Source organism: Oncorhynchus clarkii, unplaced genomic scaffold (assembly GCF_045791955.1).
Source record: "Oncorhynchus clarkii lewisi isolate Uvic-CL-2024 unplaced genomic scaffold, UVic_Ocla_1.0 unplaced_contig_10532_pilon_pilon, whole genome shotgun sequence".
NCBI lineage: Eukaryota > Metazoa > Chordata > Actinopteri > Salmoniformes > Salmonidae > Oncorhynchus > Oncorhynchus clarkii.
In genome coordinates, this window is record NW_027261121.1 from 448,090 (window position 1) to 474,599 (window position 26,510).

The window sequence follows — 26,510 nt, forward strand, 5'->3', positions numbered from 1 at the left end:
TGGTCCCTGGCTGCGTCCCTTCACCCGGGTACTTAGCTTGGTCCCTTTCCTTAGTTGAGTCCCTGGTCTGGTCCTTTCCCCCTGGTCCCTGGCTGGGACGCTGGTCTGGTCCTTTCCCCCTGGTCCCTGGCTGGGACGCTGGTCTGGTCCTTTCCCCCTGGTCCCTGGCTGGGACGCTGGTCTGGTCCTTTCCCCCTGGTCCCTGGCTGGGACGCTGGCCTGGTCCTTTCCCCCTGGTCCCTGGCTGGGACGCTGGCTGGCTTCAGGGTTTAATTGAGGTGTTGGAGAATCCAGAGAATTTCAGCCTCTGTGGGAATGCTGCTGGCGAGAGCAGCAGTGTGTATCACACCCTGGTTGTCTCCCAAATGGCAAAGGGTGCTATTTGGGAGACAACCAGCGTGTGAATTCTGATTCCCTCTGAAGTGTGTAGTTCGTGTGTACTGCACTCATTCACTCCCCCTCACATACAGTATTTGAAAAGGAATGGACTGGTGTGAACCTGGAGTCCTCCGTTGAAACAATAACGAAGTGGCCCACCCCGCCTCGGGTTTGTTCAGAAGCTGAGGGAAGAGCCTGGATAAATGTAACCACTCTCAAATGCATAGACAGAGCTATGGATGCAAAGACTGACCATCCATGATATCAACATTATAGGTATTACCATGTTTTGAGGCTATACAGTTGAACTAAGCTCATGAGACATAAGTTAGCCTATATTCTTCAAGAATCAATGTGTGTATATAGCATTCATTTAGAAGTCAACAAATTAATGTAGCAACTAAGGATTCTAGCTTTAAGGAATATGGTGGATATAATCCCCTCTCAAATTCATGCTTAAACCCATCCAGTGCTCTAATTTAAACCCACATAAAAAAATACCACACTTTACTATGTAATACTATAGTACTTACTATAGAATTCTGTAGTAAAACTTAGTATACTACATACTGTAGTAGTACAATTCCCTCGATCATGTGTAATACTTAGTATAGAATTGTGTAGTATAGTGTACAATGCTATAATACATATTAAGGTATTATCCACACAAAAAAACACTAGTAAATACTACAGTATTTAATTTGCATATACCCTGCCCATTCCCCCTCCCCCATATCACAATTTGTGCCACCCGTAAGTCAGAAACCTACATGACAAGTACAAAGCATATAATGTGTTCCCTTTGGTTATAGAAAAGAGTAGAAGCTCTGAAGTCCCCGTTTAGAACCCAGTCCTACCTATCTACATGTTATCTCCTCTTTTAGTCTTTCTCCAGTATTTTTCCTCAAGGAGAAAGCTCCCCACTTCTTTCTCAAAGATAAACAAAAACACTTCAGTAAATACTACATACAGTAATGTCCCCAAAAACACTTCAGAAAATACTACAATATACTACAGTCTGCAAAAAACACTACAGTAATTACTGTTTCTATATAATAAAAATACTACAGGATTTGTACTATAGTAAACTGTAAACACTACAGTAATTACTTTTTCTCTATATAAAAATGTACTACAGTATTTATACTATAGTAAACTGTAAACACTACAGTAAATATTAATGTTGGGCGATACCCTGATTTTCATACCGTCATATTGATTCTGTACTGTTTACTATAGTAAACAGGGATTTATTTGACACAGATTTCTTGTAGTTAGTTATAGTTATAAGCAGTGGTGCAGGCACTCACCCTCAGTCCAGCGTGCGGGGGTGTATGTATGTCCAGCGTGCGGGGGTTGCCCCCAACCCCAAAATAAGTCATTTTTTAAAAACGGTATTGAAAATCATACTGTCGATATTTCGAAATACCCCGGTATATCGCCCAAGCCTAGTAGTGTAGTGTTTTGCAACACTACAGTGAATACTACAGTATTCCTACCATAGTATACACTACAGTATTTATTTCATGTGGGAACCCACAAGGTGGAGTGAGTTAAGTACACACACCTCAGGGAGAAGGCCTGGGTAGAGAATCTGGATGGTTTGAATGTTGAACGCTTTAAATGCTACTGATCCCCGTGGCGATGAAAACCAACCTGACAAATATAGGCCACACAATGATACCAGGGACTTGGCAGCTCTGGAGTTGACTACTTGCACTCTTGACCTCTAGGGTAATCAACATAATGCGATTAATGTTTTTCAGTCCCCCCCCCCCCCCCCCCCCCCCCCCCCCCAGACCGGTATGACCACATGACTTTCTTTGTCCAATCAGAAAGCACACACTAAGAGTGAGGAATGAAAGCCCTCTGGAGTGGCAGTGATCTGACCAAATGGAAACTGTTGAACATTACAGCATGTTGTCTACAGCAAGACTAAAATGGTTGGACTATTGTCCTTTAAAGGTCGACGCGGCCATTTCAGATGAGTCACTCTGAAGCTATTTAAGTTGGAAAGCAAGCATTTCAGGTTAGCTAGCAATCCCGTATTATTGGGCATTGGGTAATAACAAGGTGTTGTCTCCCTGTGTTCCTTTTCAGGTTCTTCTGTGTTGCCACAGGCAGGCAGGGCACCAGATGACTGGTGTGTACTGGGAGTAGGGCTTTCAGCCGCTGCGCTGCGTTGGAGCACAATTCACAGGTGAGTGTCAGAGGTTCACTTCCTGCTTTACTACTTCCATTCTTCTGTCATGTACGTCCACCCTTTTTTTTTTTTTTTTAACACTGATTGGTTAAACATGAATCTATGTTTGAAACAATGCTCCATTCATGAGGATGTCTGAGTAACTAAGGTGTGAAGAGGGACAACAATGTGTCTGTTGTGGAAATGTCTTTTCTGCTGTGTGTGTCCATCCATCTGGACAACCCAGCCACAGCGTGTTTGATTAGGCCAGTTTGTACTCTCCTCTGTCTGGACAGTGGGGTTGGTTAGGGCAGTTTGTACTCTCCTCTGTCTGGACAGTGGGGTTGGTTCGGCCAGTTTGTACTCTCCTCTGTCTGGACAGTGGGGTTGGTTCGGCCAGTTTGTACTCTCCTCTGTCTGGACAGTGGGGTTGGTTCGGCCAGTTTGTACTCTCCTCTGTCTGGACAGTGGGGTTGGTTCGGCCAGTTTGTACTCTCCTCTGTCTGGACAGTGGGGTTGGTTAGGCCAGTTTGTACTCTCCTCTGTCTGGACAGTGGGGTTGGTTAGGCCAGTTTGTACTCTCCTCTGTCCGGACAGTGGGGTTGGTTAGGCCAGTTTGTACTCTCCTCTGTCTGGACAGTGGGGTTGGTTAGGCCAGTTTGTACTCTCCTCTGTCTGGACAGTGGGGTTGGTTAGGCCAGTTTGTACTCTCCTCTGTCTGGACAGTGGGGTTGGTTAGGCCAGTTTGTACTCTCCTCTGTCTGGACAGTGGGGTTGGTTAGGCCAGTTTGTACTCTCCTCTGTCTGGACAGTGGGGTTGGTTAGGCCAGTTTGTACTCTCCTCTGTCCGGACAGTGGGGTTGGTTAGGCCAGTTTGTACTCTCCTCTGTCCCGACAGTGGGGTTGGTTAGGCCAGTTTGTACTCTCCTCTGTCTGGACAGTGGGGTTGGTTAGGCCAGTTTGTACTCTTTTCCCTTTATAGGGAACTACTTCTGACCAGGGCTCATAAGGTGCTTTTTGGGGCACAACCTTTATCCAGGAGGAGTGGGGGAGAAACCCATCCTCTCCACCAAGACTTTGAAACTATGTAAAAAAAAATAAAAAAAGAGTGATCAACGTTGTTGTTAACATCCTGGTTGGTAGCTGATGAAGTGGAAACCCTTTGGGTCCCCTACCCTCTCCAGCCTTCCAGGTGCTGTGTTGTCTGTGAGTCTGCCTGAGGTGAGGGCAGACAGACTGGTTTTGATATAGGGTGAAGTTGCCCTTAGACACTCATCTTGGAACAGTTTAGCATTTTCCCCCACTAATGGTTAAGGTTAGGATTGGAGGCTGAGAAGCCTATCATAGATCTGTACCTAGGGGAAAGTTCATCCTGTAGTGTTATTGTTCCTTTCAAATGTCTCTCAAAAACATATTATTTACAAGGTGTTATAATGAATGGGCTGCTGTTGTTTGCATTGTGGCTACATGGGGTTTGTTTACATGTCAGATTGTTGTATAATACACCTGAGGATACCACACCTTAGGAACACCTGACCTAATATTGAGTCTCGAAGGATCATAGGGGTTTAAAGGGTGTGTCTCAGTCACCAGATCTCAACCCAATTTCAACACTTATGGAAGATTCTGGAGCGGCGCCTGAGACTGTGTTTTCCACCACCTTTATCAATACACCAAATGATGGAATTTCTCATGGAAGAATGGTGTCACATCCCTCGAATAGAGTTCCAGATACTTGTAGAATCTTTGCCTTGGTGCATTGAAGCTGTTCTGTTGGCTCGTGGTGCCCAACGCCCTAATTTGGGCTTTCCTTTATTTTGTTACCTCTATGTTAGTGTGTGCAAGTCAAAGTCCTTGTGATTTTGTCATGATGTTTCTTGTGAAGATTAGAACGTAGACCAGAGAAAGCTGTCAGTAGGCTGTGACAAGCCTTGGTTTGAGTGTTTCACCAGTAACCACTTACAGGCTTGAATTGGGAAACGGTTCTGTTCTCTTATATAGTTAATGTTGGAGACATCTACCAGTGGGACCCGTCAATGTCTGTCCCAAATGGCACCCTATTCCCTATATAGTGCACTATGATGGGTCTTGGTCAAAAGTAGTGCACTATAAAGGAAATAGGATGCCATTTGGAACTTCTCCATTGTTTTAGCGAGTTGCTTGTTGTCGTTATGGAAATGAAGGCTTTTCGTACTGAATCACTCCATTGATGGTCGCTTACTGCTCCAGTTGTTTCACCCTTGTTATGCCGGGTATTTTACATCAAGGCCCTACATTTGTGTTTGATCTTGATTTTTGGAATTTGTCACTGTGCACTCATTAATATCCAAATCAAATGTCGTTACCATAGAAGTTAAAATAGACAGTTTAAAGGGGCGTGTTTCATCAACATCCATCTTGAATTATACAAAGGGTGGATCTAATCCTGAATGCTGGTTGGTTAAAACTGCATTCCACCCGGTGTCTATACCATAAGTTACCACCGGCTAAATCTTTGACTTTAAATTGAATCTGTTCTTTCTGACTACACAATCCACTGTTTCATCAGCCCAGCCAGGCAATTTATAAACTTGACCTCCACTATAAAAAGTATGTAGACATTATCTCGCGTTTCTTTTAGGCTAACATTTAGTTTACAACAGTGGGTATTTTGTATAAACCTCGCTGTCTGTCTCTCCGACATTTGCAACATTTGAATATTGAAACAATGTAATATCCAGCTGTCCCATAGTAATGAAGGAGTCGGGACTAGACAGGAGGCAGCTTTTCTCAGCCAGTCGAAATCATGAATCAGCTGGCATCATTTTTATGGTTTGTTCGTTCTAAATGTTCTATTGCCATACTGGCTGACAACGTTCTTATCCCTTGCTTGCTTGCTAGCCAACTACGGATAACTTACAATCAGGTCAAACAGCAAAGGAGCTGCATTTTAATTTGTTTAAGCTGTTTTCTAGTGACATTTATTTGGATACATCCAATGCTCTAATGAGGTGTGATTTCACCTGGCATAGAAAATGTGTTCTCTTGTCAGGACACTGTTGTTCATAGGAGCTAGGCAACAGCACAGCTAACACAATCACATCAAACTGAACCTGGAAAGACTGGAAACTAGCTGCTCTTTGTTTCGTTTGACATTTTTTTCAATTGACATTTCTTTGTATGTGTGTATGTACACTGCTCAAAAAAATAAAGGGAACACTTAAACAACTCAATGTAACTCCAAGTCAATCACACTTCTGTGAAATCAAACTGTCCACTTAGGACGCAACACTGATTGACAATACATTTTACATGCTGTTGTGCAAATGGAATAGACAACAGGTGGAAATTATTGGCAATTAGCAAGACACCCCCAATAAAGGAGTGGTTCTGCAGGTGGGGACCACAGACCACTTCTCAGTTCCTATGCTTCCTGGTTGATGTTTTGGTCACTTTTGAATGCTGGCGGTGCTTTCACTCTAGTGGTAGCATGAGACGGAGTCTACAACCCACACAAGTGGCTCAGGTAGTGCAGCTCATCCAGGATGGCACATCAATGCGAGCTGTGGCAATAAGGTTTGCTGTGCCTGTCAGCGTAGTGTCCAGAGCATGGAGGGGTTACCAGGAGACAGGCCAGTACATCAGGAGACGTGGAGGAGGCCGTAGGAGGGCAACAACCCAGCAGCAGGACCGCTACCTCCGCCTTTGTGCAAGGATGAGCAGGAGGAGCACTGCCAGAGCCCTGCATAATGACCTCCAGCAGGCCACAAATGTGCATGTGTCTGCTCAAACGGTCAGAAACAGACTCCATGAGGGTGGTATGAGGGCCCGACGTCCACAGGTGGGGGTTGTGCTTACAGCCCAACACAGTGCAGGACGCTTTTCATTTGCCAGAGAACACCAAGATTGGCAAATTCGCCACTGGCGCCCTGTGCTCTTCACAGATGAAAGCAGGTTCACACTGAGCACATGTGACAGACGTGACAGTCTGGAGATGCCGTGGAGAACATTCTGCTGCCTGCAACATCCTCCAGCATGACCGGTTTGGCGGTGGGTCAGTCATGGTGTGGGGTGGCATTTCTTTGGGGGGCCGCACAGCCCTCCATGTGCTCGCCAGAGGTCGCCTGACTGCCATTAGGTACCGAGATGAGATCCTCAGACCCCTTGTGAGACCATATGCTGGTGCGGTTGGCCCTGGGTTCCTCCTAATACAAGACAATGCTAGACCTCGTGTGGCTGGAGTGTGTCAGCAGTTCCTGCAAGAGGAATGCATTGATGCTATGGACTGGCCCGCCCGTTCCCCAGACCTGAATCCAATTGAGCACATCTGGGACACCACCTCATCAGGAGCATGCCCAGGCGTTGTAGGGAGGTCATACAGGCACGTGGAGGCCACACCCACACTACTGAGCCTCATTATGACTTGTTTTAAGGACATTACATCAAAGTTGGATCAGCCTGTAGTGTGGTTTTCCACTTTAATTTTGAGTGTCACTCCAAATTCAGACCTCCATGGGTTGATAAATTTGATTTCCATTGATAATTTGTGTGTGATTTTGTTGTCAGCACATTCAACTATGTAAAGAAAAAAAGTATTTAATAAGAATATTTCATTCATTCAGATCCAGGATGTGTTATTTTAGTGTTTCCTTTATTTTTTGAGCAGTGTATATATGTATGTAAAAAATGATGCCAGCTGATTCATGATTTCAACTGGCTGAGAAATGCTGCCTGCCTCCTTGTTTGTCTCGTGTGGACTCGTTTATTACTATGGGACAGCTGGAGGTCGAATTTGAATACTGAAAACATTTAGCAAATGTCAGAGAGACAGACAGGAAGGTTTATATAAATGTCTGCTGTTGAAAACTAAATGTTAGTCTAAAAGAAATGGTAGATAATGTCTAGATGCTTTTTATAGTGTAGATCAAGTTTATAAATTACCTGGCTGGGCTGATAAGACAGTGGATTCAGCAGTCAGATGGAACAGAGTAAATAGGCATTTTAACTACATAGATTTAGCCAGTGGTAACTTATGGAATAGACACAGGCTGGAATGTGTTTCAGGATTAGACCGACTCGTTGTATAAAACTAGACATGGTCTTCCTGATATCTACTAAGGTGTGAGACAGGGCGTTCATACAAGGACCTGTACATAGAGTGCATTCGGAAAGTATTCAGACCCCTTGACCTTTTCCACGTTTTGTTACATTACAGCCTTGTTCTAAAATGGATTAATTTTTAAATTCCATCAATCTTTAAAAAAACTATTTTAATGTAACCTAACTAGGCAAATCAGTTAAGAACAAAATTGAAATATCACATTCACATACACTACCGTTCAAAAGTTTGGGGTCACTTAGAAGGTCCTTGTTTTTGAAAGAAAAGCATATTTTTTTTGTCCATATAACATTAAATTGATCAGAAATATAGTGTAGACATTGTTAATGTTGTAAATTATTATTGTTGCGGGAAATGGCTGATTCATTTTTTTATGGAATATCTACATAGGGGTACAGAGGCCCATTATCAGCAACCATCACTCCTGTGTTCCAATGGCACGTTGTTAGCTAAACCAAGTTTATAATTTTAAAAGGCTACTTGATCATTAGAAAACCCTTTTGGAATTATGTTAGCACAGCTGAAAACTGCTGATTTAAAGAAACAATAAAACTGGCCTTCTTTAGACTAGTTGTGTCTGGCGCATCAGCATTTGTGGGTGCGATTACAGGCTAAAAATGGGCAGAAACAAAGACATTTTCTTCTGAAATTCATCACTTTTCTTGTTCTAAGAAATAAAGGCTATTCCATGCGAGAAATTGCCAAGAAACTGAAGATCTCGTAAAATGCTGTGTACCATTCCCTTCACAGAGCAGCCCAAACTGGCTCTAACCAGAATAGAAAGAGGGGTGAGAGGCCCCGGTGCACAACTGAGCAAGAGGACAAGTACATTAGTGTCTAGTTTGAGAAACAGACAAGTCCTCAACTGCCAGCTTCATTAAATAGTACCCACAAAACACAAGTCTCAACGTCAACAGTGAAGAGGCGACTCCAGGATGCTGACCTTCTAGGCAGAGTTGCAAAGAAAAAGCCTGATGCTGCCGCCACCATGCTTCACCATATGGATGGTGCCAGGTTTCCTCCAGATGTGACGCTTGGCAATCAGGCCAAACAGTTTTGGTTTAATCAGACCAGAGAATCTTCGCCTTTACAGTGCAAAAGTATTCATCCCCCTTGGCGTTTTTTCCTATTTTTGTTGAATTTCAACCTGTAATTTAAATACATTTTTATTTGGATTTAATGTAATGTACATACACAAAATAGTCCAAATTGGTGAAGTGAAATGAAAAAAATAACTTATTTAAAAAAGAAAGAAAAAACTGAAGTGGTGTGTACATATATATTCACCCCTTTGCTTTGAAGCCCCTAAATAATATCTGGTGAAACCAATTACCTTCAGAAGTCTCATAATCAGTTAAAGTCCACCTGTGTGCAATCTGTGTCACAGAGTCTGCAACACCACGAAGCAAGGGGCACCACCAAGCAAGCGGGGCCATGAAGACCAAGGAGCTCTCCAAACAGGTCAGGGACAACGTTGTGGAGAAGTACAGATCAGGGTTGGGTTATAAAAATAAAAAAAATCCCTAAACTTTACATCCCACGGAGCACCATTAAATCCATTATTAAAAAATTGAGAGAATATGGCACCACGACAAACCTGCCAAAAGAGGGCCACCCACCTAAACTCACGGACCAGGCAAGGAGGGCATTAATCAGAGGGGCAACAAAGAGACCAAAGATAACCCTGAAGGAGCTACAAAGCTCCACAGTGGAGATTGGAGTATCTGTTCATAGGACCACTTTAAGCCGTACAATGCACAGAGCTGGGCTTTACAGAAGAGTGGCCAGAAAAAATACATTGCTTAAAGAAAAACATAAAATATTTTGCATCTTCAAAGTGTTGTGTAAATCAAGTGATACAAACCACAAAAAACTCTATTTTAATTCCAGGTTTTAAGGCAACAAAATGGGGAAAATGCCAAGGGGGGTGAATACTTTCGCAAGCCACTGTAGGTGCCTTTTGGCAAACTCTAAACGGGCTGTCATGTGCCTTTTTCTTGATGAGTGACTTCCGTCTGGCCTGTCCACCATAAAGGCCTGATTGGTGGAGTGCTGTAGAGATAGTTGTCCTTCTGGAAGGTTCTCAGAGTGACTATCAGGTTATTTGTCACGTCCCTGACCAAGGCCCTTCTCCCCCGATTGCTCAGTTTGTCCGGGCGGCCAACTCTAGGAAGAGTCTTGGTGGCTCCAAGCTTCTTCCATTTTCAAGAATGATGGAGGCCACTGTGTTCTTGGGGATCTTCAATGCTGCAGACATTTTTTGGTACCCTTCCCCCAGATCTGTGTCTCAACACAATCCTGTCTCAGAGCTATATGGACAATTCCTTCGACCTCATGGCTTGGTTTTTGATCTGACATGCATGTCAACTGTTGGACCTTTTATATAGACAGGTGTGTGTGGCTTTCCAATCAATTGAAATTACCATTGGTAGAATCCAATCAAGTTGTAGAAACATCTCAAGGGTGATCAATGGAAACAGGATGCACCTGACCTCAATTTCGAGTCTCATAGAAAAGGGTCTGAATACTTATGTAAAGAAGGTATTTCTGTTTTTTTATTTGTAATAAATTGACAAACATTTCTCAGCCTGTTTATGGTTTATTGTGGGTAGATTGATGAGGAAAGAAAATAAATATGTAATCAATTTTAGAATAAGTCTGTAACGTAACAACGTGGACGAAGTGAATGGTTGTGAATACTTTCTGATTGCACTGTAGCTAGACATGACCGCCTGGTCTTCCTGGTAGCTAACTAGGTCAGACAGGAAGTCTCACCATCAGTGCACATTTACAAACATTCTCTAGTCAGAACATCCTGGTTTGATGTTGATGTGTGTTCTTATGTACCAAATATGCCAGGTGTTGTTGTGGGGGAAGGCCAGAGGGGGGAGGAGACCTTTGTGGAGCAGACCTTCTGAAATACCAGGCCGCCGTGTCACGACAACAGTCTAGGTTATCAGTGCTGACTTGTGGTGCTGATGTTTGGGAGTCTCTGCCATATACATAGGCTGACATTACGTGGCCTTCTGATTGCATGTCTGCATAGAACTATTGATTTTGTGGATATAAAAATAGTATTTTTCTTTTTTTAAACATTTTGTGTTTGTCCTCCAGCCATGCAGCAGGTGCTGGATAACCTGAGAGAACTGCCTCCCACCACGGGGGCCAAAGACATCGACCTCCTCTTCCTCAAGGGAATCATAGAGAGCCCCATAGTCCGCTCCCTCGCCAAGGTAACATACACTCCATCATATCATCAGTTAAGAAAGAAGAGTCTCCTCCATCTTGTCAGAACGGACTGTGCCAATAACGGCCATGAGTCAAACAACAGCAGTCTGGAACGTTTTGGCCACGAGTGTTTTGAATGTATGGTATGGCCAATTAGCCAGCCAGTCTGCCAGTACACGGCGCAACTGGCCAGCAATTTTAGTTGCTTGCAACCGAGTTGTTTGTTGGTTGCTTGGGGAAACCCCCCCCCTGCAACCAATAAGCTTCTCATCTGCAACTTGGTTGAATCCAGTTCAAACTTTGTGCAACTAGTTGCAAGCAACAGCCAATCAAAACAAACACTTTTGTCACATGATCCATTTGAAGGTTCGGAATTCCGACCCAGTTGTCATGTCAACACAGCTGTTCGTGCTGCGCAGAACAACCCGCAATCAGGGTTGACAGAACAGAGACTAACACAACAGGAGTTGTATACAAGTTATTTGTACATGGTTTAGCAGTCAATACATGTAATTTCAAAGAGAAGCCAAACCTCTCCTTGACCAGTTTCAACTGAAATTGTCCACCATGAACTGTGCTAGCTTGGTTAGTTCGTTGTTAACTAGCTAGGTGTTGGTGTTTGCCGTGTAATTTTGGCTAGCTAGCTGTGTTGGTGTTTGCCATGTAATTTTGGCTAGCTAGCTGTGTTGGTGTTTGCCATGTAATTTTGGCTAGCTAGCTGTGTTGGTGTTTGCCGTGTAATTTTGGCTAGCTAGCTGTGTTGGTGTTTGCGATGTCCTTTAGGCTAACTAGCTAAATTGTACAGGCTGCATTTCTACGGTGTCCTTGCTGTCACTATAACCAAACCGTTGGGTGAACACATTAGTGAAACCACGACGTAATGCAGCAGATGACATGGGTTGAGTTTAGAATTCTCAAACCATCCGCTTCAATTTGATTGGCTGTTGCGTGCAATTTTAATCACATGTGAGTTGCTTCATGTAACCGCACAGTTGCTTGAGATTACGTCACTTGCAACTGCAACTAGAATTGCGTTAAAGTGGCTTTGTGTAAGTAACCCCAGCCTAAGTCTCTGTGGTTACTGCCGGGTGCATGGGGTTAACAGCTGCACATCTATGTTTAACACTGCAGTGAAATGTCATCTACAACGTGTTTCAGAGGGCCAGCCATGTCACAGAGTCTGTAGAGGCCAGGGGCCTAATGCCTCATTTATAAACCGCAGTGGTGTTAAAGTACTTAAGTATAAATACTTTACAATTGAAGCAGTTTTTGTGGGTGTCTGTCCTTTACTTTAAAACCTGTTTCTGAACCTGGGCTGTATGGATGAGAGGGAGTGTGGACAGTACACTGTGCAGTTGTCCCCTTGGTCGTATTTGATTCTATTTGTTTCACTTTTGTAGTGGTGTAAAGTATTTTAGTACTTTTAAAGTATTTTTACTAAAGTTTTTTGGGGGTGAATCTGTACTAAAGTAATCATATTTTTGACCAATTTTACTTCACTACATTCCTAAAAAAAATGTACTTATTACTCCATACGTTTTCCATGACACCCAAAAGTACTCATTATGTTTTGAATGCTTAGCAGGACAGGAAAATTGTCTAATTGACACACTTATCATGAGAACATTCCTGGTCATCCCTACTGCCTCTGATCTGGAGGACTCACTAAACAGAGAACATCCCTGGTCATCCCTACTGGTCATCCTACTGCCTCTGATCTGACGGAGTCACTAAACAGAGAACATCCCTGGTCATCCCTACTGCCTCTGATCTGGAGGACTCACTAAACAGAGAACATCCCTGGTCATCCCTACTGCCTCTGATCTGGAGGACTCACTAAACAGAGAACATCCCTGGTCATCCCTACTGCCTCTGATCTGGGGGACTCACTAAACAGAGAACATCCCTGGTCATCCCTACTGCCTCTGATCTGGAGGACTCACTAAAAAGAGAACATCCCTGGTCATCCCTACTGCCTCTGATCTGGAGGACTCACTAAACAGAGAACATCCCTGGTCATCCCTACTGGTCATCCTACTGCCTCTGATCTGACGGAGTCACTAAACAGAGAACATCCCTGGTCATCCCTACTGTCTCTGATCTGGAGGACTCACTAAACAGAGAACATCCCTGGTCATCCCTACTGCCTCTGATCTGGAGGACTCACTAAACAGAGAACATCCCTGGTCATCCTACTGCCTCTGATCTGGAGGACTCACTAAACAGAGAACATCCCTGGTCATCCTACTGTCTCTGATCTGGAGGACTCACTAAACAGAGAACATCCCTGGTCATCCCTACTGCCTCTGATCTGGAGGACTCACTAAACAGAGAACATCCCTGGTCATCCCTACTGCCTCTGATCTGGAGGACTCACTAAACAGAGAACATCCCTGGTCATCCCTACTGCCTCTGATCTGGAGGACTCACTAAACAGAGAACATCCCTGGTCATCCTACTGCCTCTGATCTGGAGGACTCACTAAACAGAGAACATCCCTGGTCATCCTACTGCCTCTGATCTGGAGGACTCACTAAACAGAGAACATCCCTGGTCATCCTACTGCCTCTGATCTGGAGGACTCACTAAACAGAGAACATCCCTGGTCATCCTACTGCCTCTGATCTGGAGGACTCACTAAACAGAGAACATCCCTGGTCATCCCTACTGGTCATCCTACTGCCTCTGATCTGACGGAGTCACTAAACAGAGAACATCCCTGGTCATCCTACTGCCTCTGATCTGGAGGACTCACTAAACAGAGAACATCCCTGGTCATCCTACTGCCTCTGATCTGGAGGACTCACTAAACAGAGAACATCCCTGGTCATCCCTACTGGTCATCCTACTGCCTCTGATCTGACGGAGTCACTAAACAGAGAACATCCCTGGTCATCCTACTGCCTCTGATCTGGGGGACTCACTAAACAGAGAACATCCCTGGTCATCCTACTGCCTCTGATCTGGAGGACTCACTAAACAGAGAACATCCCTGGTCATCCCTACTGGTCATCCTACTGCCTCTGATCTGACGGAGTCACTAAACAGAGAACATCCCTGGTCATCCTACTGCCTCTGATCTGGAGGACTCACTAAACAGAGAACATCCCTGGTCATCCCTACTGGTCATCCTACTGCCTCTGATCTGACGGAGTCACTAAACAGAGAACATCCCTGGTCATCCTACTGCCTCTGATCTGGAGGACTCACTAAACAGAGAACATCCCTGGTCATCCTACTGCCTCTGATCTGGAGGACTCACTAAACAGAGAACATCCCTGGTCATCCCTACTGCCTCTGATCTGAAGGACTCACTAAACAGAGAACATCCCTGGTCATCCCTACTGCCTCTGATCTGGCAGACTCACTAAACAGAGAACATCCCTGGTCATCCCTACTGCCTCTAATCTGGAGGACTCACTAAACAGAGAACATCCCTGGTCATCCCTACTGCCTCTGATCTGGCAGACTCACTAAACAGAGAACATCCCTGGTCATCCCTACTGCCTCTGATCTGGGGGACTCACTAAACAGAGAACATCCCTGGTCATCCTACTGCCTCTGATCTGGAGGACTCACTAAACAGAGAACTTCCCTGGTCATCCCTACTGGTCATCCTACTGCCTCTGATCTGACGGAGTCACTAAACAGAGAACATCCCTGGTCATCCTACTGCCTCTGATCTGGAGGACTCACTAAACAGAGAACATCCCTGGTCATCCTACTGCCTCTGATCTGGAGGACTCACTAAACAGAGAACATCCCCGGTCATCCCTACTGCCTCTGATCTGGAGGACTCACTAAACAGAGAACATCCCTGGTCATCCTACTGCCTCTGATCTGGAGGACTCACTAAACAGAGATCATCCCTGGTCATCCTACTGCCTCTGATCTGGAGGACTCACTAAACAGAGATCATCCCTGGTCATCCCTACTGCCTCTGATCTGGAGGACTCACTAAACAGAGATCATCCCTGGTCATCCCTACTGCCTCTGATCTGGAGGACTCACTAAACAGAGATCATCCCTGGTCATCCTACTGCCTCTGATCTGGAGGACTCACTAAACAGAGAACATCCCTGGTCATCCCTACTGCCTCTGATCTGGAGGACTCACTAAACAGAGATCATCCCTGGTCATCCTACTGCCTCTGATCTGGAGGACTCACTAAACAGAGAACATCCCTGGTCATCCCTACTGCCTCTGATCTGGAGGACTCACTAAACAGAGATCATCCCTGGTCATCCTACTGCCTCTGATCTGGAGGACTCACTAAACAGAGATCATCCCTGGTCATCCTACTGCCTCTGATCTGGAGGACTCACTAAACAGAGATCATCCCTGGTCATCCCTACTGCCTCTGATCTGGAGGACTCACTAAACAGAGATCATCCCTGGTCATCCTACTGCCTCTGATCTGGAGGACTCACTAAACAGAGAACATCCCTGGTCATCCCTACTGCCTCTGATCTGGAGGACTCACTAAACAGAGATCATCCCTGGTCATCCTACTGCCTCTGATCTGGAGGACTCACTAAACAGAGAACATCCCTGGTCATCCCTACTGCCTCTGATCTGGAGGACTCACTAAATAGAGAACATTCCTGGTCATCCCTACTGCCTCTGATCTGGAGGACTCACTAAACAGAGATCATCCCTGGTCATCCTACTGCCTCTGATCTGGGGGACTCACTAAACAGAGAACATCCCTGGTCATCCCTACTGCCTCTGATCTGGAGGACTCACTAAACAGAGATCATCCCTGGTCATCCCTACTGCCTCTGATCTGGAGGACTCACTAAACAGAGATCATCCCTGGTCATCCTACTGCCTCTGATCTGGAGGACTCACTAAACAGAGAACATCCCTGGTCATCCCTACTGCCTCTGATCTGGAGGACTCACTAAATAGAGAACATTCCTGGTCATCCCTACTGCCTCTGATCTGGAGGACTCACTAAACAGAGATCATCCCTGGTCATCCTACTGCCTCTGATCTGGGGGACTCACTAAACAGAGAACATCCCTGGTCATCCCTACTGCCTCTGATCTGGAGGACTCACTAAACAGAGATCATCCCTGGTCATCCCTACTGCCTCTGATCTGGAGGACTCACTAAACAGAGATCATCCCTGGTCATCCCTACTGCCTCTGATCTGGAGGACTCACTAAACAGAGAACATCCCTGGTCATCCCTACTGCCTCTGATCTGGAGGACTCACTAAACAGAGATCATCCCTGGTCATCCCTACTGCCTCTGATCTGGAGGACTCACTAAACAGAGATCATCCCTGGTCATCCCTACTGTCTCTGATCCGGAGGACTCACTAAACACAAAGAAAAACAACGTGTTTAATTTTTGTTTTGTTTTTTGTACCGTCTTTGAAATGCAAGAGAAAGGCCATAAGGAATAGTGTGTTTGTTTGTTGTGACATGCTGACATCTGGTGGACATTTTACACTAGGTTCACTTTTCACAGGGAAAAAACTGACCAGGGCACGCATAAATTAAATAAGGCTTTATTTCTACAGCATGGAATGCAACACAATGTGCTTCATAGGAAAAAAACAAATAAAACCTGAAATATTTAATATTTACTACACAACAAATGAAAAAACAACAATAACTGAATGACTAAAAAGCACCCCAAGGAAAATCTCAACTTAAAAGCTGTTTTAAGATCTCTTTTAAATATGTCCACAGTTTCAGCCCCCCTCAGGTTCTCTGGCAGGCTGTTCCGGGGGCAGAATAACTAAACGTTGTCTCTCCATGCCTCTTGGTCCCCCTCAGGTTCTCTGGCAGCCTATTGGTCCCCCTCAGGTTCTCTGGCAGCCTATTGGTCCCCCTCAGGTTCTCTGGCAGGCTGTTCCAGAGGCCGGGGGCAGAATAACTAAACGTTGTCTCTCCATGCCTCTTGGTCCTGGGCGTTGGGATAGTTAAAACCTGAACTAAATACTGTGTGTATTAATGTGTGTCTCTGCAGGCCCATGAGAGGCTGGCGGATGTGAAGCTGGAGGCTGTGAGAGACAACAACCAGCAGCTGGTCTCAGAGATCCTAGACTCCCTCACAGGACTGAGTAGTAGAGACGCCTCCGCTGAGGAACTAACCAACATCCTCCAGGAACCACACTTCAAGGTACCCACACACACACTCACACAGTACCGTTGAGTTGTTAGAGCTAGCCTGAAAGTAGATTAGAGAATGACTGTCCTGTCAGAGCTGTTTACAGCAACAATCACCATATTACTCCTGAAGTCTCTGTCTCTCTGCCTCGCTGTCTCTGCCTCGCTGTCTCTGTCTCTCTGCCTCGCTGTCTCTGTCTCTCTGCCTCGCTGTCTCTGTCTCTCTGCCTCGCTGTCTCTGCCTCGCTGTCTCTGTCTCTCTGCCTCGCTGTCTCTGTCTCTCTGCCTCGCTGTCTCTGTCTCTCTGCCTCGCTGTCTCTGCCTCGCTGTCTCTGTCTCTCTGCCTCGCTGTCTCTGCCTCTCTCTCAAGATTCAATTAATTTCTATTTGCTTTATTGTCATTATGTAACAATGTACATGTTGCCAAAGTTTTCTTTGGAGATTTAACATTATTATTATAATAATAATCATCTCTCTCTCTCTGGTTGGAACTACACTACATGGTCAAAAGTATGTGGACACGTGCTCGTCGAACATCTCATTCCAAAATCACAGGCATTAATATGGATTTGGTTCCCCTTTGCTGCTATATCAGCCTTCACTCTTCTGGGAATTCTTTCCACTAGATGTTGGAACATTACTGCAGGGATTTGCTTCTATTCAGCCACAAGACCATTAGTGATGTCAGCACTGATGTTGGGTGATTAGGCCTGGCTCGCAGTCGGGGTTCCAATTCAACCCAAAGGTGTTATATGGGGTTGAGGTCAGGGCTCTGTGCAGGCCAGTCATGTTCTTCCACACAGATCTTGACAAACGATTTCTGCGTGGACCTCGCTTTGTGCACAGGGGCATTGTCATGCTGAAACAGGAAAGGGCCTTCCCCCAAACTGTTGCCACAAAGTTGGAAACACAGAATTGTCTAGAATGTCATTGTATGCTGTAGCGTTAAGTTTTCCCTTCAATGGAACTAAGGGGCCCGAACCATAAAAAACAGCCCCAGACCATTATTCCTCCTCCACCAAACTTTACAGTTGTCGCTATGCATTGGGACAGGTAGTGTTCTCCTGGCATCCGCCAAATCCAGATTCGTCTGTCAGACTGCCAGATGGTGAAACGTGATTCATCTTTTAAGAGAGTGATTGTTCACTGCTCCAGAGTCTAATGGCGGTGAGCTTTACACCACTCCAGCCGACGCTTGGCATTGCGCATGGTGATATCAGGCTTGTGTGCGGCCATGGCAACCCATTTCATGAAGCTCCCGACGAACAGTTCTTGTGCTGACGTTGCTTCCAGAGGCAGTTTGGAACTCAGTAGTGAGTGTTTCCTTTATTTAACTAGGCAAGCCGGTTAAGAAAAAAAATCTTATTTTCAATGACGGCCTAGGAACAATGGGTTAGATTTGTACCTTGTCAGCTCAGGGATTTGAACTTGCAACCTTCCGGTTACTAGTCCAACGCTCTAACCACTAGGCTACCCTGCCGCCCCAACCGAGGACAGGCGGTCTTTACACGCTTCAGCACTCGGCGGTCTCGTTCTGTGAGCTTGTGGCCTACCACTTCGCGGCTGAGACGTTGTTGCTCCTAGACGTTTCCACTTCACAATAACAGCATTTACAAGTTGACCGGGGGGCAGCTCCGGCAGAGCAGACATTTGACGAACTGACTTCCTATGACGGTGCCACGTTTAAAGTAACTGAGCTCTTCAGTAAGGCCATTCTACTGCCAATGTTTGTCTATGGAGATTGCATGGCGGTGTGCTCGATTCTATAGACCTGTCAGCAACGGGTGTGGCTGAAATAGCTGTATCCACTCATTTGAAGGGGTGTCCACATACTTTTGTGTACAGTATCGATCAGTCAGGCAGGACACAATGTGGGCTTTCTGATGGTGTCAAGTTACCTCGATATTACTAAAGGTGTCCTGTAGGGGTCTATTTTGGGACCTGTCCTCTTTGCTATTTATATACGGTCTATCTGCAAAAACCTGTAACATTCATCTGTATGCAGATGACACTGTTATGTACGCTAATGGCCTTACGGCTGACCAGACTGCAGTCTGATTTTGTCACCTAGCAGAAAGTCCTTGTTGATTTTTAAAATTGGTACTTCATGCGTTACAAACTAAATGTATGATGTTTTGTAATTCTCGTAGAAATACTTGAGATGGTTTACACATTTATGCATTGGATGGTTCTTTCATTGAGCAGGTTCCTGCCTAATAAATATCTGGGCTTTTGGATTGATAATAATTTGACCCGGATGAGCTAGTTTTAAAGGAAAAATTCCACCACGAAACTATATTTTAGTATCTGTTTCATTAGTCCATTGTTGACATCGTCCCAAAAGGTTTTCAAGATATGTAACTTTCAAAATACATAACTCATCCCTGTATGATGCATTTACCATCACATGGTTCTGTATGTCACTGGACTAATGAAACAAATACCAAAAGAAGGTGAGATTTTAAAGTAGTCTTCTTTTTATATAAATAGATTATGCCTCTCCCTAAACAGCAGGAAGGAGATTGTACAGTCAACTCCTCCTGCTAGTTCTTGACTACGGTGACACCATTCATGGGAGTGTAGCAGCCACTAATCTGAAACCATTGGATGTCGTCAGTCTACCGTGGCGTCCTTCACTTTATCACAGGTGACACCATTCATGGGAGTGTAGCAGCCACTAATCTAAAACCATTGGATGTCGTCAGTCTACCGTGGCGTCCTTCACTTTATCACAGGTGACACCATTCATGGGAGTGTAGCAGCCACTAATCTTAAACCATTGGATGTCGTCAGTCTACCGTGGCGTCCTTCACTTTATCACAGGTGACACCATTCATGGGAGTGTAGCAGCCACTAATCTTAAACCATTGGATGTCGTCAGTCTACCGTGGCGTCCTTCACTTTATCACAGGTGACACCATTCATGGGAGTGTAGCAGCCACTAATCTTAAACCATTGGATGTCGTCAGTCTACCGTGGCGTCCTTCACTTTATCACAGGTGACAGTTTTAATATGCATCACTGCATCCTGTATCAGAAGGTTGGCTGCTCCTCCTTAAAGTCCTGTACATCACTTCATTACTCTCTTTCTGTTGACAAAGCTCTACTATACAAGCTTCTGATGCTCCTCACGTCACTGTTAAAACCCGTTCACAGGGATGGTGAACCCTCGAGGTTCCACTAGTACGTACCGATTTAGAAAAGCCTTCAGAACGTCATACATATTGACTCTCTGATGCCTCTACGGCAGTTAGAGCTGTGACTCTCTGGTGCCTCTATGGCAGTTAGAGCTGTGACTCTCTGGTGCCTCTACGGCAGCTAGAGCTGTGACTCTCTGGTGCCTCTACGGCAGTTAGAGCTGTGACTCTCTGGTGCCTCTACGGCAGTTAGAGCTGTGACTCTCTGGTGCCTCTGGCAGTTAGAGCTGTGACTCTCTGGTGCCTCTACGGCAGTTAGAGCTGTGACTCTCTGGTGCCTCTACGGCAGTTACAGCTGTGACTCTGGTGCCTCTACGACAGTTAGAGCTGTGCCTCTCTGGTGCCTCTGGCAGTTAGAGCTGTGACTCTCTGGTGCCTCTACGGCAGTTAGAGCTGTGACTCTCTGGTGCCTCTATGGCAGTTAGAGCTGTGACTCTCTGGTGCCTCTATGGCAGTTAGAGCTGTGACTCTCTGGTGCCTCTACGGCAGTTAGAGCTGTGACTCTCTGGTGCCTCTATGGCAGTTAGAGCTGTAATACTGAATGTGTTTAAGGAGAACTGCAACTGTTTGGATTGAATCATTGTTTTTGTGGTGTTGGAAGCCGTTGTGTTAATTTATATTATTATTATTATTATGAAGAAATTGTTGTCCTCAGGGCACCATTGTAAATGAGACCCTGGTATCAATTGGTTATAATAATATGTCTTTGACTCTCTCTCTCTGCCTCTGCTACTTGCCCCTCCTAGAGATAAAAAACAAAAATGCCTATTCTGTCTGGACCAATGAGAAACTGCGGCCTGAGGGGGGCTATGTCCCTGGTCCAATGGGAGTGGAGGGGTCAAGTGGGGGAGGTAGACACACATTTCTGGGTTAGGGAGTTCTATCATGTGTGAACCAGATCTGTACTGATGCATGTTGCTGCTCTCTCGGTCTCTGTCTCTCTCTGTATTTCTGTCTCTCTCGGTCTCTCTCTGTCTCTCTGTCTTTCTGTCTCTGTTTTTCTCTCTGTCTTTCTCTGTCTCTCTCTGTTTCTTTCTGTCTTTGTCTTTCTCTGTCTGTTTTTATCTGTGTCTCTCTGTGTGTGTGTGTGTGTGTGTGTGTGTGTGTGTGTGTGTCAGATATTCATCCTTTGATATGGCTGCTCTGCAGGTGAGAACTTAACAGTCTTGTTCCTCCTTTCCTTCCTTTGGGACTGATTCATGATTGTATTTCCTGCATGCTACTTTTGGTCTTAAACATGCACTGGTTGTGAAGAAGTGTAGTCTACTTGTGAAGAAGAGCTGTGATTGGTTCATATACACTGGAGGGACAGTTACCCAGTAGGTTGTGTGTTTCTCTCTTGTCAGTTGGTAGTAAATCAATGAGTGTTGCTGCTTGACTACGACATGATGAAATAGTGTTGTTGAGGAGGAGGGTGTGGAGACGGCTCTGTGTGATATGTTGAGGAGGAGGGTGTGGAGACGGCTCTGTGTGATATGTTGAGGAGGAGGGTGTGGAGACGGGTCTGTGTGATGTGTTGAGGAGGAGGGTGTGGAGACAGGTCTGTGTGATGTGTTGAGGAGGAGGGTGTGGAGACGGCTCTGTGTGATATGTTGAGGAGGAGGGTGTGGAGACGGCTCTGTGTGATATGTTGAGGAGGGTGTGGAGACGGGTCTGTGTGATATGTGGAGGAGGAGGGTGTGGAGACAGGTCTGTGTGATGTGTTGAGGAGGAGGGTGTGGAGACAGGTCTGTGTGATGTGTTGAGGAGGAGGGTGTGGAGACGGGTCTGTGTGATATGTGGAGGAGGAGGGTGTGGAGACAGGTCTGTGTGATATGTGGAGGAGGAGGGTGTGGAGACAGGTCTGTGTGATGTGTTGAGGAGGAGGGTGTGGAGACAGGTCTGTGTGATGTGTTGAGGAGGAGGGTGTGGAGACAGGTCTGTGTGATGTGTGGAGGAGGAGGGTGTGGAGACAGGTCTGTGTGATGTGTTGAGGAGGAGGGTGTGGAGACAGGTCTGTGTGATGTGTTGAGGAGGAGGGTGTGGAGACGGCTCTGTGTGATATTTTGAGGAGGTGGGTGTGGAGACAGGTCTGTGTGATGTGTTGAGGAGGAGGGTGTGGAGACAGCTCTGTGTGATATTTTGAGGAGGTGGGTGTGGAGACAGGTCTGTGTGATGTGTTGAGGAGGAGGGTGTGGAGACGGCTCTGTGTGATATGTTGAGGAGGAGGGTGTGGAGACGGCTCTGTGTGATATGTGGAGGAGGAGGGTGTGGAGACAGGTCTGTGTGATATGTGGAGGAGGAGGGTGTGGAGACAGGACTGTGTGATATGTGGAGGAGGAGGGTGTGGAGACAGGACTGTGTGATATGTGGAGGAGGAGGGTGTGGAGACAGCTCTGTGTGATGTGTTGAGGAGGAGGGTGTGGAGACAGCTCTGTGTGATATTTTGAGGAGGTGGGTGTGGAGACAGGTCTGTGTGATGTGTTGAGGAGGAGGGTGTGGAGACGGCTCTGTGTGATATGTTGAGGAGGAGGGTGTGGAGACGGCTCTGTGTGATATGTGGAGGAGGAGGGTGTGGAGACAGGTCTGTGTGATATGTGGAGGAGGAGGGTGTGGAGACAGGACTGTGTGATATGTGGAGGAGGAGGGTGTGGAGACAGGTCTGTGTGATATGTGGAGGAGGAGGGTGTGGAGACAGGTCTGTGTGATATGTGGAGGAGGAGGGTGTGGAGACAGGTCTGTGTGATATGTGGAGGAGGAGGGTGTGGAGACAGGTCTGTGTGATATGTGGAGGAGGAGGGTGTGGAGACAGGTCTGTGTGATATGTGGAGGAGGAGGGTGTGGAGACAGCTCTGTGTGATGTGTTGAGGAGGAGGGTGTGGAGACAGCTCTGTGTGATGTGTTGATGAGGAGGGTGTCGAGACAGGTCTGTGTGATATGTGGAGGAGGAGGGTGTGGAGACAGGTGTGTGTGATATGTGGAGGAGGAGGGTGTGGAGACAGGTCTGTGTGATATGTGGAGGAGGAGGGTGTGGAGACAGGTCTGTGTGATATGTGGAGGAGGAGGGTGTGGAGACCGCTCTGTGTGATATGTGGAGGAGGAGGGTGTGGAGACAGGTCTGTGTGATATGTGGAGGAGGAGGGTGTGGAGACAGGTCTGTGTGATGTGTGGAGGAGGAGGGTGTGGAGACAGGTCTGTGTGATATGTGGAGGAGGAGGGTGTGGAGACAGGTCTGTGTGATGTGTTGAGGAGGAGGGTGTGGAGACAGGTCTGTGTGATATGTGGAGGAGGAGGGTGTGGAGACAGCTCTGTGTGATATGTGGAGGAGGAGGGTGTGGAGACAGGTCTGTGTGATGTGTTGAGGAGGAGGGTGTGGAGACAGGTCTGTGTGATATGTTGAGGAGGAGGGTGTGGAGACAGGTCTGTGTGATATGTGGAGGAGGAGGGTGTGGAGACAGGTCTGTGTGATATGTGGAGGAGGAGGGTGTGGAGACAGGTCTGTGTGATATGTGGAGGAGGAGGGTGTGGAGACAGGTCTGTGTGATATGTGGAGGAGGAGGGTGTGGAGACAGCTCTGTGTGATATGTGGAGGAGGAGGGTGTGGAGACAGGTCTGTGTGATGTGTTGAGGAGGAGGGTGTGGAGACAGGTCTGTGTGATATGTGGAGGAGGAGGGTGTGGAGACAGCTCTGTGTGATGTGTTGAGGAGGAGGGTGTGGAGACAGGTCTGTGTGATATGTTGAGGAGGAGGGTGTGGAGACAGGTCTGTGTGATATGTGGAGGAGGAGGGTGTGGAGACAGGTCTGTGTGATATGTGGAGGAGGAGGGTGTGGAGACAGGTCAGTGTGATATGTGGAGGAGGAGGGTGTGGAGACAGGTCTGTGTGATATGTGGAGGAGGAGGGTGTGGAGACAGCTCTGTGTGATGTGTTGAGGAGGAGGGTGTGGAGACAGCTCTGTGTGATGTGTTGAGGAGGAGGGTGTCGAGACAGGTCTGTGTGATATGTGAAGGAGGAGGGTGTGGAGACGGCTCTGTGTGATGTGTTGAGGAGGAGGGTGTCGAGACAGGACTGTGTGATGTGTGGAGGAGGAGGGTGTGGAGACAGGTTTGTACTTGATTAACAGTGTCACGTCCTTCCCTGTCCTTGTCCCTTACCGGGCTGCAACCAGGGATCCTCTGCCTCACAAACAAACATGACCACACACTTGACAATGTCTTAGCAGAACGGCTCTATAGAAATGTGAGCCATTGTTTTCATTTTTTTATAGCGTGAGTGGGGACGTGTTCAGCTGGGGAGTGAGGTTACGAATCCAACTGTTTTACACTGTTTCCTTTCTGTGTGGTGATGTTTTTTTCTCATTGGCTTAGTGTTCTACTGGAATAATACAATCACTCTTCAATAATCATGTCTCTCCCTCTCTCCTCCAGTCTCTGATCGAGGCCCATGACAAAATGGCAGCTCTTTTCCAGTCTCTCTCCTTTCCAGTCTCTCTCCTTTCCAGTCTCTCTCCTTTCCAGTCTCTCTCCTTTCCAGTCTCTCTCCTTTCCAGTCTCTCTCTTTTCCAGTCTCTCTCTTTTCCAGTCTCTCTCTTTTCCAGTCTCTCTCTTTTCCAGTCTCTCTCTTCTTTTCCAGTCTCTGATCAAGGCCCATGACAAGGTGGCAGCTAACTGTCTCTCTCTCTCTCCAGTCTCTGATTGAGGCCCATGACAAGGTGGCAGCTAACTGTCTCTCTCTCTCTCCAGTCTCTAATTGAGGCCCATGACAAGGTGGCAGCTAACTGTCTCTCTCTCTCTCTCTCTCCAGTCTTTGATTGAGGCCCATGACAAGGTCGCAGCTAACTGTCTCTCTGTCTCTCTCTCTCTCTCTCCAGTCTTTGATTGAGGCCCATGACAAGGTGGCAGCTAAATGTTATGAGATGCCGTCGGAGGTGAACAGTAATGCCATGGCGACCGGCCCCCTCATGCCCGCCGACGCTGTCAGGATAATTGGCATTCAGAAGAAGGCTGGCGAACCACTGGTGAGTTAATGACTGAGTCACAAATGGCACCCTATTCCTTATATAGTGCACTACTTTTGACCAGGGACCAATAGCCGGGCTCCGGTCAATAGTGGTGCACTATGTAGGGAACAGGGTACCATTTAGGACGTCGTCTCAGACATTACCAATCAATCTGCAAGATCTGGGTGACTGTTCATAGTTTGTAGTTAGCAGGTTAGGTACATGGAATATTTAAATCCCTTCTCATGCATTAACCTCTCTCTCCATTCTCTCAATCCCCCTCTCTTCCTCTTCTCCTCCTCAGGGTGTGACGTTCAGGGTGGAACGCGGGGAGCTGGTGATCGCCAGGATCCTGCACGGCAGTATGATCGACCGGCAGGGCATGCTGCACGCGGGCGACGTGATCAGGGAGGTGAACGGGCGCGAGGTGGGCAGCGATCCCAAGGAGCTGCTGGAGCTGCTGAGGGACTGCCAGGGGGGTGTCACCCTCAAGATCCTGCCCAGCTACCGCGACACTCCAGCACCCCCACAGGTGAGAACAGGGTCATATTTATTAGTGAACCGTAGCAAAATGTTTTACAACAGAAAACAAAAATGTTTCTTGTTGGCCAGATTTCAGGTAGGTCCCTCAGTTTCAGTTAGCTTCCATTCACATCCTAATGACAACAACATGGGTGGCTAATCATCCTCCTCTTGGAGGGACATTGGGAATGTAGAGTTTTTGCAGCAACACACCCGATTCAGTTCATTGAGGTGATTCAGCCGATTAGTAGAGTCAGATGTGTTAAAGCAGGGCTGGACCAAAAGCCTGCCCCAACAAGTAACTCTTCAGGAAGAGGGCTGGTTCCCCACTAGGTCAGAGGGGCTGTAATAATGATACTGTTAGATATTAGGAGGACGGCTGGTTCCCCACTTGGTCAGAGAGGCTGTAAAATGATACTGTTAGATATTAGGAGGAGGGCTGGTTCCCCACTAGGTCAGAGAGGCTGTAATAATGATACTGTTAGATATTAGGAGGAGGGCTGGTTCCCCACTAGGTCAGAGAGGCTGTAATAATGATACTGTTAGATATTAGGAGGACGGCTGGTTCCCCACTAGGTCAGAGAGGCTGTAATAATGATACTGTTAGATATTAGGAGGACGTCTGGTTCCCCACTAGGTCAGAGAGGCTGTAATAATGATACTGTTAGATATTAGGAGGACGGCTGGTTCCCCACTAGGTCAGAGGGGCTGTAATAATGATACTGTTAGATATTAGGAGGAGGGCTGGTTCCCCACTAGGTCAGAGAGGCTGTAATAATGATACTGTTAGATATTAGGAGGAAGG

The 26,510-nt window shown here is 46.5% G+C and overlaps 1 protein-coding gene across 1 annotated transcript in view; it reads left to right on the forward strand.

Moving 5' to 3' along the window:
• LOC139404945 (protein PALS2-like) overlaps window positions 1–26,510 on the forward strand; it is a 40,973-nt gene that overhangs the window by 1,745 nt on the left and 12,718 nt on the right. The window contains exons 2-6 of the mRNA XM_071147491.1: window positions 2,479–2,578; window positions 10,773–10,891; window positions 16,869–17,021; window positions 25,055–25,201; window positions 25,488–25,715. Coding sequence (XP_071003592.1) covers window positions 10,775–10,891; window positions 16,869–17,021; window positions 25,055–25,201; window positions 25,488–25,715 — 645 coding nt within the window. The 5' untranslated portion in view covers window positions 2,479–2,578; window positions 10,773–10,774. The remainder of the gene's footprint in view (window positions 1–2,478; window positions 2,579–10,772; window positions 10,892–16,868; window positions 17,022–25,054; window positions 25,202–25,487; window positions 25,716–26,510) is intronic.